The following is a 13,294-nucleotide window of genomic DNA, read 5'->3' as shown; positions in this document are numbered from 1 at the left end:
AGAAGGATTTTGTTTCTGGCTCACTGGTCTAAAACTTAGAACCTGTTATTTCTCTTTAGAGATGACAGTTATTGTTATAACATTATATTCTGAGATATATTTTTTCTAGGAAATAGGCTTTTTTTTTATTTGCATACAGTGGTAAAGCATCATTTATAGAGATCAGGTTACTGCTCAGGCTCACCTGAAGGCTGACCAAAGCTGAATCCTGAAGACGAGGATGTGGTGGTGTTGCTGCCAAACACCGATGGCGACCCAAATCCGGCGCTCTGACCGAACGTGGGAGGCGTGCTCTGTCCGAACAGCCCCGACCCGGTGCAGCTGGCTGTGTTGGCGCTCCCACCGCCAAATGAGAACGAACTAGCACTGCTGGCAGTAGACGCCCCGAAAAGACTTGCTCCCCCGGTTGTTGCACTGCTAGGATTTGCTCCAAATGCCGACTGGGTAAAAGAAAAGCCGCTGGATGACCCGGCGCTGCTAGCAGGTTGGCCAAAGCCACCCATCTGGCCGAACACGGATTTGTTAAAGCCTGCTCCGGCGGCAGTACCAAACCCGGGCGAGCCAAATCCTGGTGCTGTGGGGGCTGAGGAGGCGAGCGGCGCCGCGGGTTGCCCGAACACAGCGTTGGCGGCGGTGGTCGGTGCGGTGGTAACGGTTGCAGGGGTGGTGGTGGTGGGAGCAACTGTGTTGATAACTGGTATGGCGCCAATGGAGCTGCTGTCGGTCGTTGCTGGGGCGGGCTGCGTAAAAATGGAGCCTGGTTTTTCAGAAGATGGCACCTGGAACGCTGGCGGGGGTCCCTGGGAGGCGGCGGCGGCGGCGTTGGGAGCGGCTGGAGTGGAAACAACCGGAGGAGCGGGTAGGGGGTCTGGGGTGGCTTCTGTCGTGGAAGGCCCGCTGGACGTCGGTGGAGGGGTTGCTTCAGCAGGTGCGACACCGGTAGAAGGAAGATCTTGGGTAGCGGCAGGCGTCACCGAAGGGGGTGCGGGTGTGACCTTTGGAGTGGATGAAGAATCCAGTGCGGGCTCAGGAGCCAGAGACGGACTGGCGCTTTCCCCAGCTGGTTCAGCAGCGGCTGGTTCTTTTTCGTTGGGTGGGGTAGCTTCTGGGAGCTGTGGGGGAGCTTTTGATTCCTCTGAGGAACCTACAAGAAGGCTACTGAAAGATGTCGGCAAAGCTGAGGGTGCGGCGCTGGACGGGGGGAGAGAGAAGGCCGGCTTGGCGTTTGTCTCAGGAGGCTTGAACAAACTGCTCGATGAAGCTCCCTTAGACAAATCTGTGGCTGCAGAATCTTCAGAAGGCTTTTGGAGACCTGACCCAAAGCTGAAGGATTGTACTCCCTTGCCAATGCCAAGCCCTGCCTCTCCAAAGGTAAATGCAGCCGCCGGCTTCGTTACAGGGTCTTTGACTTCTTCTCCTTGGCAGACGCGCAGTCCAGAGAAACTGCCGAGAGTTTCTCCTCCAGCGGTCTTGGGCGGCGGCTGCGGCTCAGTCCTGAAGGCTGTGGAGAGGGAGCTGTGTTTGGCTGCTTCCCCCGACGTGCTTAGAGTCAGCTGCGGAGACCCGGTGGCAATACCAGAGGCCGCGGACTTCGGGGTTAGAGAGAACGGCTCCTCTGCTGTCTGACCAAACAACACCTTGCCATTTCCGCCAAAAGAGAATTTACTGACGTCCTTAACTGCTGGGAAACAAAAGCAGAAACAAGTGAAACTTTGTGGACGATTCTATACCTCCGACGGTACCGGGGCCACTGATGGGTTTTACCTTTTGGCATTCCGGCTTCTTCCGAGACAGAAGCAAAACTAAAACCCGTTGACCTGCGAAAGCAACAAAGTTGCAAAACAACAAAGAAACATTGTTACACAACTGTTGAATTACTACTTTGTTTACTTTCAAAGTATCTTTATTCTTTCTTTAAACGACATTTACTCTAGCCTTGCATGCAAGCTGAATTCTCGCCGTTTTTGTGCGTTCACAAACACACGAGAATCCATCTCGTCCCGCCTCAATTGTTTAACCAAATTGTATTTAATGTTTTTAAACTAATAAGCTACCTGCATTCTATTACATTACTTTCAAATATTTGAAACAAGATCTCCGATTCTAGCAGATAATCTCAGGCTGCTTTTTTTCTGCCACTGGGGACGTTAACTCACCCTGGTGTGAAGGAGAATGGCTTGTTGTTGCTTTGCTCCACAGAACCGGTACGAACCACAGAAACATCTGTTTTGGATGGGGGACCTTTGGGAAAAAGTTTATTAAAAAGGGATACAAGTGTTTAACGATTGGGCTGACGTCTTCATTTTGGACTACACTGTAAACGCTAATACAGAATAATTAAACAATACTTACTAAAAACAAAGCCTTGCTGCAGACCGGATGTACTTTCAGTAGACATTGTTGGGATCTTTGGGGTGGTCGTCTACAGAGACACATTGAATTAATAATATGCATGTACAAAAAAATATATATAAATAAAAAAAGATCAGTGCTCAGGTTTTCCCTGTTGATCGTATTGTGTGAATGTACGAGAACAGGTTTTGTGTGAGCGGTCAACCGTGCTTTCAACAATGCATAGCACCAATATGAGAGAAACCTGAGACATTTCCCACCTATTCAATTAAAATTGTCTTTACATGTCAAACTGTGACAAATCTGAGGATTTTTTTATACATTTATTTGCAGTTTAAACATACAAGGACACAGATTTAGAAATATTAAACAAGCTTAACTTTTTTTGTCTAACAATATTGCAAACTGTGAAATATAAACTGAAGTCTGTGAGTTTGACTATTGCAATATTATTTTTTGGCCAACTAATTCCCCTGAAACCCATTTAAATTTACACATTTAGTGGAGTGACTGGTAAAACATAATGTATAGGGAAAAAAGACGAGTTATAGGGAGACCACAGCTAACACTCACTCGTTTGACCTGGCTGGTAAAAGCCTGATTTGTGAGATCCGGTACCGAGGAGCTGGGAAAGATAAACAGAGAATGGAAGAAAACTTTTAAACACCAACATGTTCCTGAGTTTAGTTATTTAAAACAAACCTTTAATAAAAAAAAACAAGAAAAAGAACAACAATATTGTCATCCTCCATGTTTTTGCTCAGTCAAATTCAGTACAAAAACATTACAGTTTGTCCTTTTTGTAAAGAAAAGACAATTTTCCACAGATATTTAACATCAGTTAATAGTTTAGCCAATTAAAGGGGTAAAATTAATAACTTTCTTACTTCAAAAACTGTCAAAGGTCAACCCTGGACTAATTTCACAAATCATTTCACTTATATGACGCACATTTTTACTTTGTATCCAGCAAATAGAAATCCCAGACGCGCATTTTGTTTGTTTTGTCTTTAATCTCTGTACTTCCAGAATAAGAAGATAAAAAAAAGAATAATCTACTATTTAATGTTTTATAAATCTACTATACGTTTGAGATTATAGGATTTTGGAAATAGAGCGAGATCTTCCTGTGTGATTTCACAGACAAAAAAAAACACATTTTAACTGATACAGTAGATGTAAACTTTGCCGTTTTCATTGTCGTGTATTTATTCTTGGAGTCCACTAAAAAATGTGAAAATTATTTAAGAGAAACCCATGATTTGAATCATTTCTTCTTTAAAAGAAGTAATTATAATCGTGTCTAAATCCATGCAGTGGCGTAAGCAGGTCTTTCCAGAATATATTAAGCATAAATGATTCGTGTCTACCTGATGACAGAAGAAACGGGAACAGGCGGCCCCTTTTCCTTCAGCTCCTGAACATTGACCACCTGAGGGACGGTCTTTAAGGTGGACTCTGTCAACGAACCGCTAACGGGAGCTGGAACAACACAAAGCAGAATATGAGCAGTTAAAAGGAGAAGGTGTTTAGATTTAAACACAAAGGTGGAATTAAATGGTCTAATTGTTTCTATGGTGATTTCTTAGAGGAATAACAGAAAAACAAGTCTGATGTTCTGGCCTGGGCTTTTGAAGAGTTTTTAACTCAGATTATTTTGTCCACGAGCCGTTGTCGCCCTCTGGTGATTTAAAAACGGTATTGCAATACAATATGAAACAATTCAGTGTTCAAGGTAAATTATTTGATAAATTTGTTTTAATTCTATTCAAAATCAAAGTAGGGTTCAAGCCACTAATTTTAATGATCTCCACCACCAAAAGCCCCAGCTTACGTGTCAATAGCTTCAACATTAATTGTGTTCCTGCTGCTTCTAAAAACGAGCTTCTGGGTCAAAAATGTTTAGCCTTGAAAACTGATAAAACTAACAATGCTGGTTGATTTTCAGCTGGGAAAACCTGCCTGAATAGATTATTCGCCAACATGAACCAGGCAAACATAATTTACTATCAACAAAGCTGCTGGTCAGGGTTTGTCAGGATAGCTGTACACTGGATGGCTGCTTTTTCTTTTAGTAACCTCAAAGAAAAATATGTTAAAGGATTCTACAGAAATTATATAGACATGACAGCTAGTTGATTTCTTGGAATTGAAATATAAAAGTTTTTTTTTTGTCTTCAAAAATGTAATTTTCCCCAAACTGTTGAGATGAAGTCAACAAAAAGAGTTGTCTGCTCCACAGTCAAACAATGAGAGCTACTTTAATGAAAATAGCATTACAGCTATTTTCATTAAACAGGCCAAGTCACGTAGTCACGTAATGTGACTTTACTAATTGCATACAAAGGCTTTCTGATGACATCACACCATGTTGGCTTATATTTTATTTCTGTTTTACTCTTCGATTTTGCTCTATTTGTGTATATTTACCATAACAGGACCACGTCACTTAAAGTGCGATATTGTGCATGCACACAATGAGTAAACAAGGAGAAGCAATGGAACCCAGCGAGGTTTAGTGAAGAGAAAGAGGTTCAGTGAGCCCAACCCTGTAGATCGGGCTGGTCTTCCACCTCCCTGAGCTGTCACTTTACTGCGAGGCATTTCTGGACGGTCCACTGGCTCTTATAGTAGCGGAATTGATTGTCGCCATCTTGTTTTCTGATAGTTCAGCGGTACTGCCGGCAGATGCCGCAACAACGTTCGTCTGCCGAAGGCGCCAGGTCAAGCAAACACTACGAGGACCAACGCTTGGCGTACATCGTTTAATTTGAATTTATGGCTTTTGTGTTTTCTTTTATTGTCAAAATACGTGACTGGGCCCCTTTAAAACTTTCAGAAGCAGAACAACTTTACGCAACAATAATAATTCAATAGCACGTACACTTTGTACTCTTGTCAATTAGTCAATATTGCTGTACTGATATTTTTAGTTCTGAAACAAGGTCAAACAGATCACACAGGATACGTGATCAGCAGTAGGACACCACAAAATACTACATATTTCATACATTTAGAATTAATATTTTCATAAGAGGGCTTTTTGTCATATTTTGGATTGCATAGCTAAAGTTGACTAGAATAGTGTTAAAATATAAAGATTTCACACACTGGCACAGGCAGGTCAGTGTTATGTATAACATAACTATCACTCTACTGGCTAATTGTTTGCCAAAATGAGCAAGCTGCGCGTCTAAGAGGACCAGCTCGGTCCAAAAATAGAAACTATAGTAAGAGGAGTGGTTCCGATTGGAAAGAACAAAATCTCAGAGCACAATTGTTTAAGGGGAAGCGTAATATACTTAAATACAAGGGGAGCGGTACAAAATCAACTGAACACACCAGAATCTTTGATCACATCAAAAAAACATAAATAAAATACAGAAATAAAACTGCCACTGGATTGAAGATGGTAAGACACCAATATATAAAGGTTCCTCCTACCTGGCTTCTGAGTTGCCATTTGTCGGCGCATAGCTGCATTGGCTGCAGCCTGCTGGGCAGACATGACAGCAACGGTTCTCTCTGTCGGAGGAGCGCCATGTTTTACCGTCTTTGTGGCAAGAGCAGTGCTTTCAGCCCCGCTGAGATTGATCTTATTGGTTGGAACTAAAACAAGGGAGGGAAGTTGGGTCAAAAGCAACACTTTTTTTCCCATAACAAATTTAATTAGCAAATATTTTTTTCGCCAAATTTATACAATTTATATTCCATTAGGGCTGGGCGATATAGTTTGAAAATAAAATCTCAGATTTTATTTGATCAAATCCGATAAATCGCACTCCCCCCTTCATTTCATTAAAAGAAATTGGAAATTCAAATGAATGGATAAAATTGATTTATAGCCCAGCCCTGATTTCCACCTGATTAGCAGTCAGTATTATCCTTACCAGGACTGGGAATAGGGCTGAGTCCAAATCCCAGAGTTGGTGCCGAGTGGATTTTAGGTAGAGGGGTGGACTGAATGCCTCCAAAGCCTGGTTGGATAGACGGGGTCCTCACAACTGTGGGGTGGCGAGGAGTGGCTAGCGCTGTCACGGTTGGGAGCTGTAGAGGCTGTAGTTCTTCCTCTTCCTGGTCCAAGTGAGATGGGTGAGGCTCCAAGGACTGGGACAGGGACGACTTGGAGCTGGCGTCATCCAGGTCCTCGTAGTATTTCGGGGAAAGGAACGCGGAGCGAGACAGATTGGCTGAAAAGGAGAAACAAAGATAGCTAATCTATTACATTGCAGTAATTCTTTCATTCAAAGTTGAATATTAATGTATTTTACAGACTATAAGTTACACTTTTATTTTCTTCAGTGTGGCCTATCCTGCAACTTATAGTTAGGTGCGATTTATATATCAATTTTAAATGGTCATTCATATTGACCAAACACGAACCAAGAAGTAAACATTACCATCTACAGCCGCAAGAGGGCTAACTAAGCTGGTGAAAACTATATCCTGCTCATGTCTCACTTAAAAAGTTAATTGAAGCATTAACTTTTACACAACAAAGATATGTTTGTATGTTGTTTCGCTGTTTCAGCACGCATTCACGCAGCGGAGTGTTGCGTGGAGCAGCTTGAAGGGCCCAGACCACGACAGAATCCTGTTATTAGGCTGTCTGTGGAGCTAATAGGAGCTAGCGCTAGCTTGCAGGTCTGTTGTCCGGGCGGGTTACAACTTCATGTGAGCTTTATGTTGCTCTGAAACATCCGTTTCAGAGCAACATAAAGTTGCTACGCTCACGGTCTAATTTCAGCGTCATCGGCACATACGTGAATGGTGTGTGCGAGGACCCTTGCCGGTGTAGCTGGTGGCTTTTTATGCTAATTTACACCATTCATCCTCCCAGGTATGGTCCATGTTATTCAGCCGGTTGTGGATGCACTTATATAATTGAATAAGTTGGTTTACCAGATAAAATGTCAGATTTTAGTCTTGGGATTGTGTGAAATAAATTGCTAAATAAATAAATGCGTACAGTTCGGTGCGACTTACATTTATTCTTTTCCTCTTCATGACATTTTTTGACTGATGCTACTTATATTCAGGAAAATATGGCGTTCCTTTTTATATACAGTGCATCTGAGTGTTTGCGTTTCAACATGTTTGGTAGTACCTGGTGCAGTCGAGCGCACAGGAGGCATCTGTCCCTTTGAGAGGAAATTGCGAAGTTGAGACTGTTTAACTGGTGATATCTTGGCGGCTGAAAAACAGAGAATGTTAGTGCTTTAAAATCTTAAAATATTGTTCATGATTTTATTTTATTTTTTTTAAATAGAGAATATACCTGGAGATTTGGCTTTGGCCTTAGGAGGAGTGACATCCAGCCTGGCTTTCAGGAGGGCATCCTTTAAACTCTCAAGCTCACTTTCCAAACTATGAAAACAGCCACAAGAACATTTAGGTAAACTATTTTTAGTTAAGCGTCTCCACATGTCTCTAATGTCGGAAAGTAATTTATTGTGGTGTGTATTATCTTTTGAGATAAGTTCCCATTCTCTATAAGAAACAAACTCAGTTGAATGTAAATAATTGTAAACTTAGGTCTCCCACAGAAAAAAAAGTAACTTTGGTATGAACTGTATGGAAATGTAAGTATTTTCTTTATCAGATTTTTTTGTTCCAGATTTTCTGACTAAATTGAATCAGAAATTTAGACATAATGTCAAGTATACACAAATAATAATAAAAAAAAGAGACAGCAAGGATCTGCCTCTTTAATTTTTTGGAAACTTTTACATTTTTAAAACAAATTTGTGTATAAAAGAGGGGGGGGGGGGGGGGGGGTGATTAAAAAAAATTTCATTAACTTTATTAAGTAAAGTCTATCCATCCAACGGGGAAGATCAACATTTGATTTCAATAACAGCTGTGCCAAGAAAGGTAAAAGCCAACAGCCAGGGACCCTGCTCACTTTGAAAGTTAAAATATTACACCCTGAGCAACACCAGATCAGTTTTAGAAAAGTTACTTTCTATCTTCAGTAAATTGGACAGTGATAGCATGTGGAAATAAAATCCATTTCCATTCTTTATTAACCACTTTTTACACTTATTTGAATATGGAAGATACTAAAATCTACATCTATTATATTAATGGAAACACAAACTACGATGGAGTATTACATGTTTTAAACGCAGGCATAATTCTCCACCCAAACCGGTTACTTACTAGGGCTGAACAATTAATCGCATTTTCATTAAAATCGTGATTTAAAAAAAACGCAATTTCCAAATCGCAGAGGTCTGCAATTTTTGGCTATGTAACAATTAGGGAATTAGACACGTCCATTAGGTGTCAGTAAAATGTTTGAAAATGGAAGACAGTTGCAGCAGTGAGATAATCTAATTTTATTACTTGTTTTAGAGTTTGTATAATAATACAAAGCATTAGGTTGTTGGTTGCACTTTGCACTTTATGTTCAACAAGGATTGATGTCCAATTAAATTAAAAGCTGTTCTCTTAAATAGAAACATTAAAAGTTCATGTTTAAAATAGTCCTTATTTACAAACATCTTTATTTAGAGGTCATTTTTGTTGCTTGTGGTTAATGCGGAGAAAAGTCAAAATTGCAATTTTGGTTGAAATATATCGTAGGCAGAACGCAATCATTACTGCTTCGAGTTTAGATGCTGCGGGTCTTTTAGCAACTAGTCCACATGGCGAGGAAACAGATTGATTTGTTGTTTGTATATATTTTAAAACACATGATAAATTAAACTGGGAAAAGTAAAATCGCATTAAATTGCAATATTAAGAAAACAAATGGCAATTAGATTATTTTACAAAACTGTTCAGCCCTATTACTTACCCATCTGTAGTTCCAGTTGTAACGTTCTGGTTAATAGCAGGCGCTGCATTTTTACTGTAAAGGCGCAGAGACGTGAGTTCGCGGATAAGCTGGTCCAGTCGGTTCTTTTGCTGGTTGATGATGCACAGGTTGTTGGTCAGTGTGGCGAACAGGCCCTCACGCCCGGGAACAACCATGTGTCTGTGGAGAAACGACAAGCACAGACAATCTTCTCAGTTTTTAGAGATTTAAAGAGAAAGTGGGACCGTCTGCAATCCTTCAGACTCACTTCTGCTTCTTCTTCTTCTCCATGTGTTTTTCCCATTCCACATCCAACACGTCATTAACATCTTCCACAGCAAATGTGACGTACTGGTAAAGTCTACGGATCTCCTGAGTTAGAAAAAAAAAACAAGTCCGCAACATTTTTAGGGGCATGCAGGTAATTAGATTGACCCATAGGTACTCATTATTACAGAAACTGCTTCCTTTTTTATTCCACATCTCACCTTGAGCTGTGCTTCGCTGCGAGGATCCAGGGGTTTTTTGTACAGCAGCTGCCTGTAGTTTTTGTCTTTGCTCAGCTCGCTCTGCGTTTTGGCTTCCTCCGCCCCGGCAAAACCCTCCAGTAAAGTGGTCTTCAGGGTGCCAATGTCCCCGTGGAGAGACTTTTAAATCAGAAGAAAGAAAAGCCTTGACTACACCTTTAAAGTGCTGCTTCTTTGCAAATTAACAGTTTAAAAAGAGATTGACACAAAAAGGGATTTTTTTTAGCTGCTGTGAACCTGTCATAATGCTGGGAGCACCTGATTTCTTGTTATTTACAGGTATTACAATGCTTTAATAGTACAATTAATAAAAGAAAATACTCTCTTACTTTTACACATGTAGGGCCGGGCTATATGGCTTAAAAATAAAACCTTTGTTTTTTTTACTGAATCTGATTAATCGATTTTCTTGCCATTTGTTTCATAAAAACAAATTGCTGAAACTATTTTTAAAAATTAGGGCTGGGCAAGTTAACGCGTTAATTTCGCGTTAACTCATTAGACTATTAACGGCGATATTTTCTTTAACGCGCGTTAACGCATGTTGGTCACATGCTTTTATTTTGTGAAGGTCTGTTGCTGCGGTGTAGGGGTTTGAATCAGAACAGTAGGTGGCGATAATGCGCCAATAACCTCGCTGTCAGCCCAGCCTCAGATTCAAAGAGGAAGAAAGGTGCTGGCCGGAAAAAAACACAGCTGACATGCGGAAGGCGGTGTTTCCCGCAGGTACCGCGAGCGAGCTTAGGCGAGGCGAGGCGAGGCGAGGCGGTGAGTTGGCGGCCGGAACAAGTTTTGTGCGGAGCGGAGCGGGGGGGGGGTCTGCATCGACGCCGTCGGTGAAGTCGCTTCTCGCTTCAAAGTATCCATGTATTTTTGCCTGTTTTCCCCCTGCCATTCACTATATGCGCGCGAGAAAGCAACAACAAAAAACCGCGTGTCAACGTCAAATAAACGCAAGCATATCGAGTTAGCAAGCATTTCAGTTTAAAGTTCTTCCAGCATGGAATATGACAGAAACAAGTTAGTTGTAACCACTGCCAAGTTAAACTTTGGTATTGAACATAAAATGATAATGCTGCTCCCTGCGGTTACCTCAGAAATTGCCTGTTTTTGGTAGATTTTTTCCCCATAAAGAGAATTCCCTGTCAGTGGCAATAAGCTTTAATTTATTATTATTGCTATTTTTTGTTTTACATGTTTAAGTTGAGCTTTACACTAAATATGTGTTACTGATAAGTGCTACAAATGTTACAACACTTTTGTTCATATGGCAGCAGAACATTAAAATAAAAGTGCTCTTTACACTACTTTTGAATTCATTCTTGGAGTTTGTAAATACAATGCGATTAATCGCGATTAATCAGTGCGATTAATCGCGATTAAATATTTTAATCGTTGCCCAGCCCTATTAAAAAATTTTTTTTTCAACAATCTCATCTGGGAGTTGACCTGAAGTCAAAGTTATTACAAGCTTTAAGACATGCTTAGATAACAAGATGGCAGGCCCCGCCATAGTAAATAATGAAGATAAACAAAATGTATAGGCTTCACTTGATTTGTGTAACTTCACATCAACTTAAAAAAAAATAAGTAAATGAATAAATTAAAGTGCCACGTCTTAGGGTAAAAAGGTTTCCTCTTTGGAGAATTTTGACACAATATTTTCCTAAATATGTAGGCTACATTGCATGTTATTACCAAAACAATATCCCTTTTCGGGACTGATTCAGTGCAAAGTTTCATGGAAGCCCAGGAGAGTGAATTGGCAAAAATAAATAAGTTAAAAAATAAATAAATCTAAAATTAAATCTTCAGGAGTTGCAAATTCAAATTACTTGATTTATTGCTCAGGCATGTCAACATGAAATATAGGGAGTACAAAAGTCACTTCAACTATTTCCTTTAAAGGCAAACTAAAAGTTAACTATAATAACTGATAGTTTTGTTTCTGTGTATTAATGTAGGACTCGATCTTGTGGCTTCAGGTCAACTCCAGCTGTTTTCGGAGCAATGATTTGTGTAAACCATGGCGTTACCTCTGTAGTTTCCTTTATTTCCAGGGTGAAGATGTGGAGGTCCTCCGACTCCTTTCTCAGCTCCTTCATCTCGTCGTTAGTACCAACCTTAAAGTCGGCCTTGGCGCTGCGTGCCTTAAGGTCATCCAACTCCATCTGAAAGTGTGCAATCTGATGGCAAAAAAATTGATTTAAATAGGTATTTCTTAGAGTTTCTTTGGTTAAGTTTGGAACATGCTACCTAACATCCATATAACATGCAACACTATATTGAAACATTTCCAAATTTTCCAAAAGCTTTTGAGGAAAAATTCCTTTCTAAGCAGATTGTTTGCATAACATCAAACATCTGCAACATTGAACCTGTTTAAATCCTACCACAAGACCCGTCTTTTTAAACTGGCCTTTAATTCATGACCAATGTCTTTTTCCATGAAGTTAACTCTCTTTAGAGTCTTATTTCTTTGAATTCTGCCATTTTATTGTAGATTTTCTGATTCTTATTTCTATGGTTTATGTCTTTGCTTCTGTGCAGCAACCTTGAATGCCTTGAAAGGCACCTACAAATAACTATAATAATAAAAATGTATTATAGCTGGTCAGTTTATGAAACCTAAAGGCTGAAAGCACCAAAATGAAAGAGGCCATGAGCAGTTTGTATTTGGAAGTTTTTACCATATATTTGTTACCAACCTTGCTACTTTATTTTTCACATCAAACCAGATAGCGTTGCTGACCATACTTAGTAACTCTACTCAGGGATTTATAAAACTTCTCCATATACTCATATTTAACATGAATGCTTGATTTGAACTTTTTGCTGATGTGTTTAAGCTGTTAAGGCCTAAATACATACATCCACCTCAACTAATGTTTGGTTTAATTAGTCAACAGGCAGCATAAAAAAAAAAACACTGGTTGCAGCTTTCAATTCGCTTCTGACATAATCTTTACTGGATATTGTAACAGAACTGGTAGATGTTCCATTTATATGTGTTGATTTTATGCCATGAACTTTGCATCAGAGTGTTGTCCATAGATTCTCCCATCAGACTAGTCTGTGTAATGCCAAAACCAGTTTATGATGTTCCGATGTTTAGCAAACACCAAGTCTCAAACCAATCAACTGAACGATGCTGGAATATCAGTGATCAACAGCCAAATGATTTCTGCAGCAAAAACTTCATGATCAGAGGAGAAAAGGTTGAGCAACTTGGCAACAATGACAAGACGTAAATTTGGAGGCTTCAAGGTGAGTTCATCACACCAAGAACACCGTATGAACTGGCGAGCATGGTGATGGTTGCATCATGCTTTGGGGTTCAGTAAGGAGTAACTGCAGAGCTGTGGGGGCGTTCCGACTGTGGGGGCGTTCCGACTGTGGGGGCGTTCCGACTGGGGGCGTTCCGACAGAGCGGCCATCTTAGGTCAGACCAAGGTGCAGTCAGACACAATACAAGTCAATTCAGGAAAATGTACTTTATGTTTTCAGACACTGAATCCGGTGAATTTTCACCCGTTTTCCAGATAAATCAACTGACTGAAAACGTCACCCCTTTAGGGGCTACATAGGACCAATTGATTGAATTAAATGATTG

At 40.4% G+C, this 13,294-nt stretch overlaps 1 protein-coding gene across 3 annotated transcripts in view; it reads right to left on the bottom strand.

Moving 5' to 3' along the window:
- nup214 (nucleoporin 214) overlaps positions 1-13,294 on the bottom strand; it is a 42,283-nt gene that overhangs the window by 10,169 nt on the left and 18,820 nt on the right. For 2 of the 3 annotated variants that reach the window (XM_012868962.3, XM_012868965.3), the window contains exons 16-29: positions 11,718-11,867; positions 9,643-9,801; positions 9,423-9,526; positions 9,155-9,334; positions 7,631-7,719; positions 7,460-7,546; positions 6,243-6,542; positions 5,797-5,961; positions 3,723-3,834; positions 2,926-2,977; positions 2,353-2,422; positions 2,157-2,241; positions 1,765-1,817; positions 185-1,681 (exon numbers count right to left, since the gene is read on the bottom strand). In XM_012868962.3, coding sequence (XP_012724416.2) covers positions 185-1,681; positions 1,765-1,817; positions 2,157-2,241; positions 2,353-2,422; positions 2,926-2,977; positions 3,723-3,834; positions 5,797-5,961; positions 6,243-6,542; positions 7,460-7,546; positions 7,631-7,719; positions 9,155-9,334; positions 9,423-9,526; positions 9,643-9,801; positions 11,718-11,867 — 3,103 coding nt within the window. The remainder of the gene's footprint in view (positions 1-184; positions 1,682-1,764; positions 1,818-2,156; positions 2,242-2,352; positions 2,423-2,925; positions 2,978-3,722; positions 3,835-5,796; positions 5,962-6,242; positions 6,543-7,459; positions 7,547-7,630; positions 7,720-9,154; positions 9,335-9,422; positions 9,527-9,642; positions 9,802-11,717; positions 11,868-13,294) is intronic. The other variant, XM_012868963.3, reaches the window with a different exon arrangement.

This window comes from Fundulus heteroclitus, chromosome 8 (assembly GCF_011125445.2).
Source record: "Fundulus heteroclitus isolate FHET01 chromosome 8, MU-UCD_Fhet_4.1, whole genome shotgun sequence".
In the NCBI taxonomy this organism is placed as follows: Eukaryota; Metazoa; Chordata; class Actinopteri; order Cyprinodontiformes; family Fundulidae; genus Fundulus; species Fundulus heteroclitus.
This window is presented reverse-complemented; position numbering and strand designations above follow the sequence as displayed.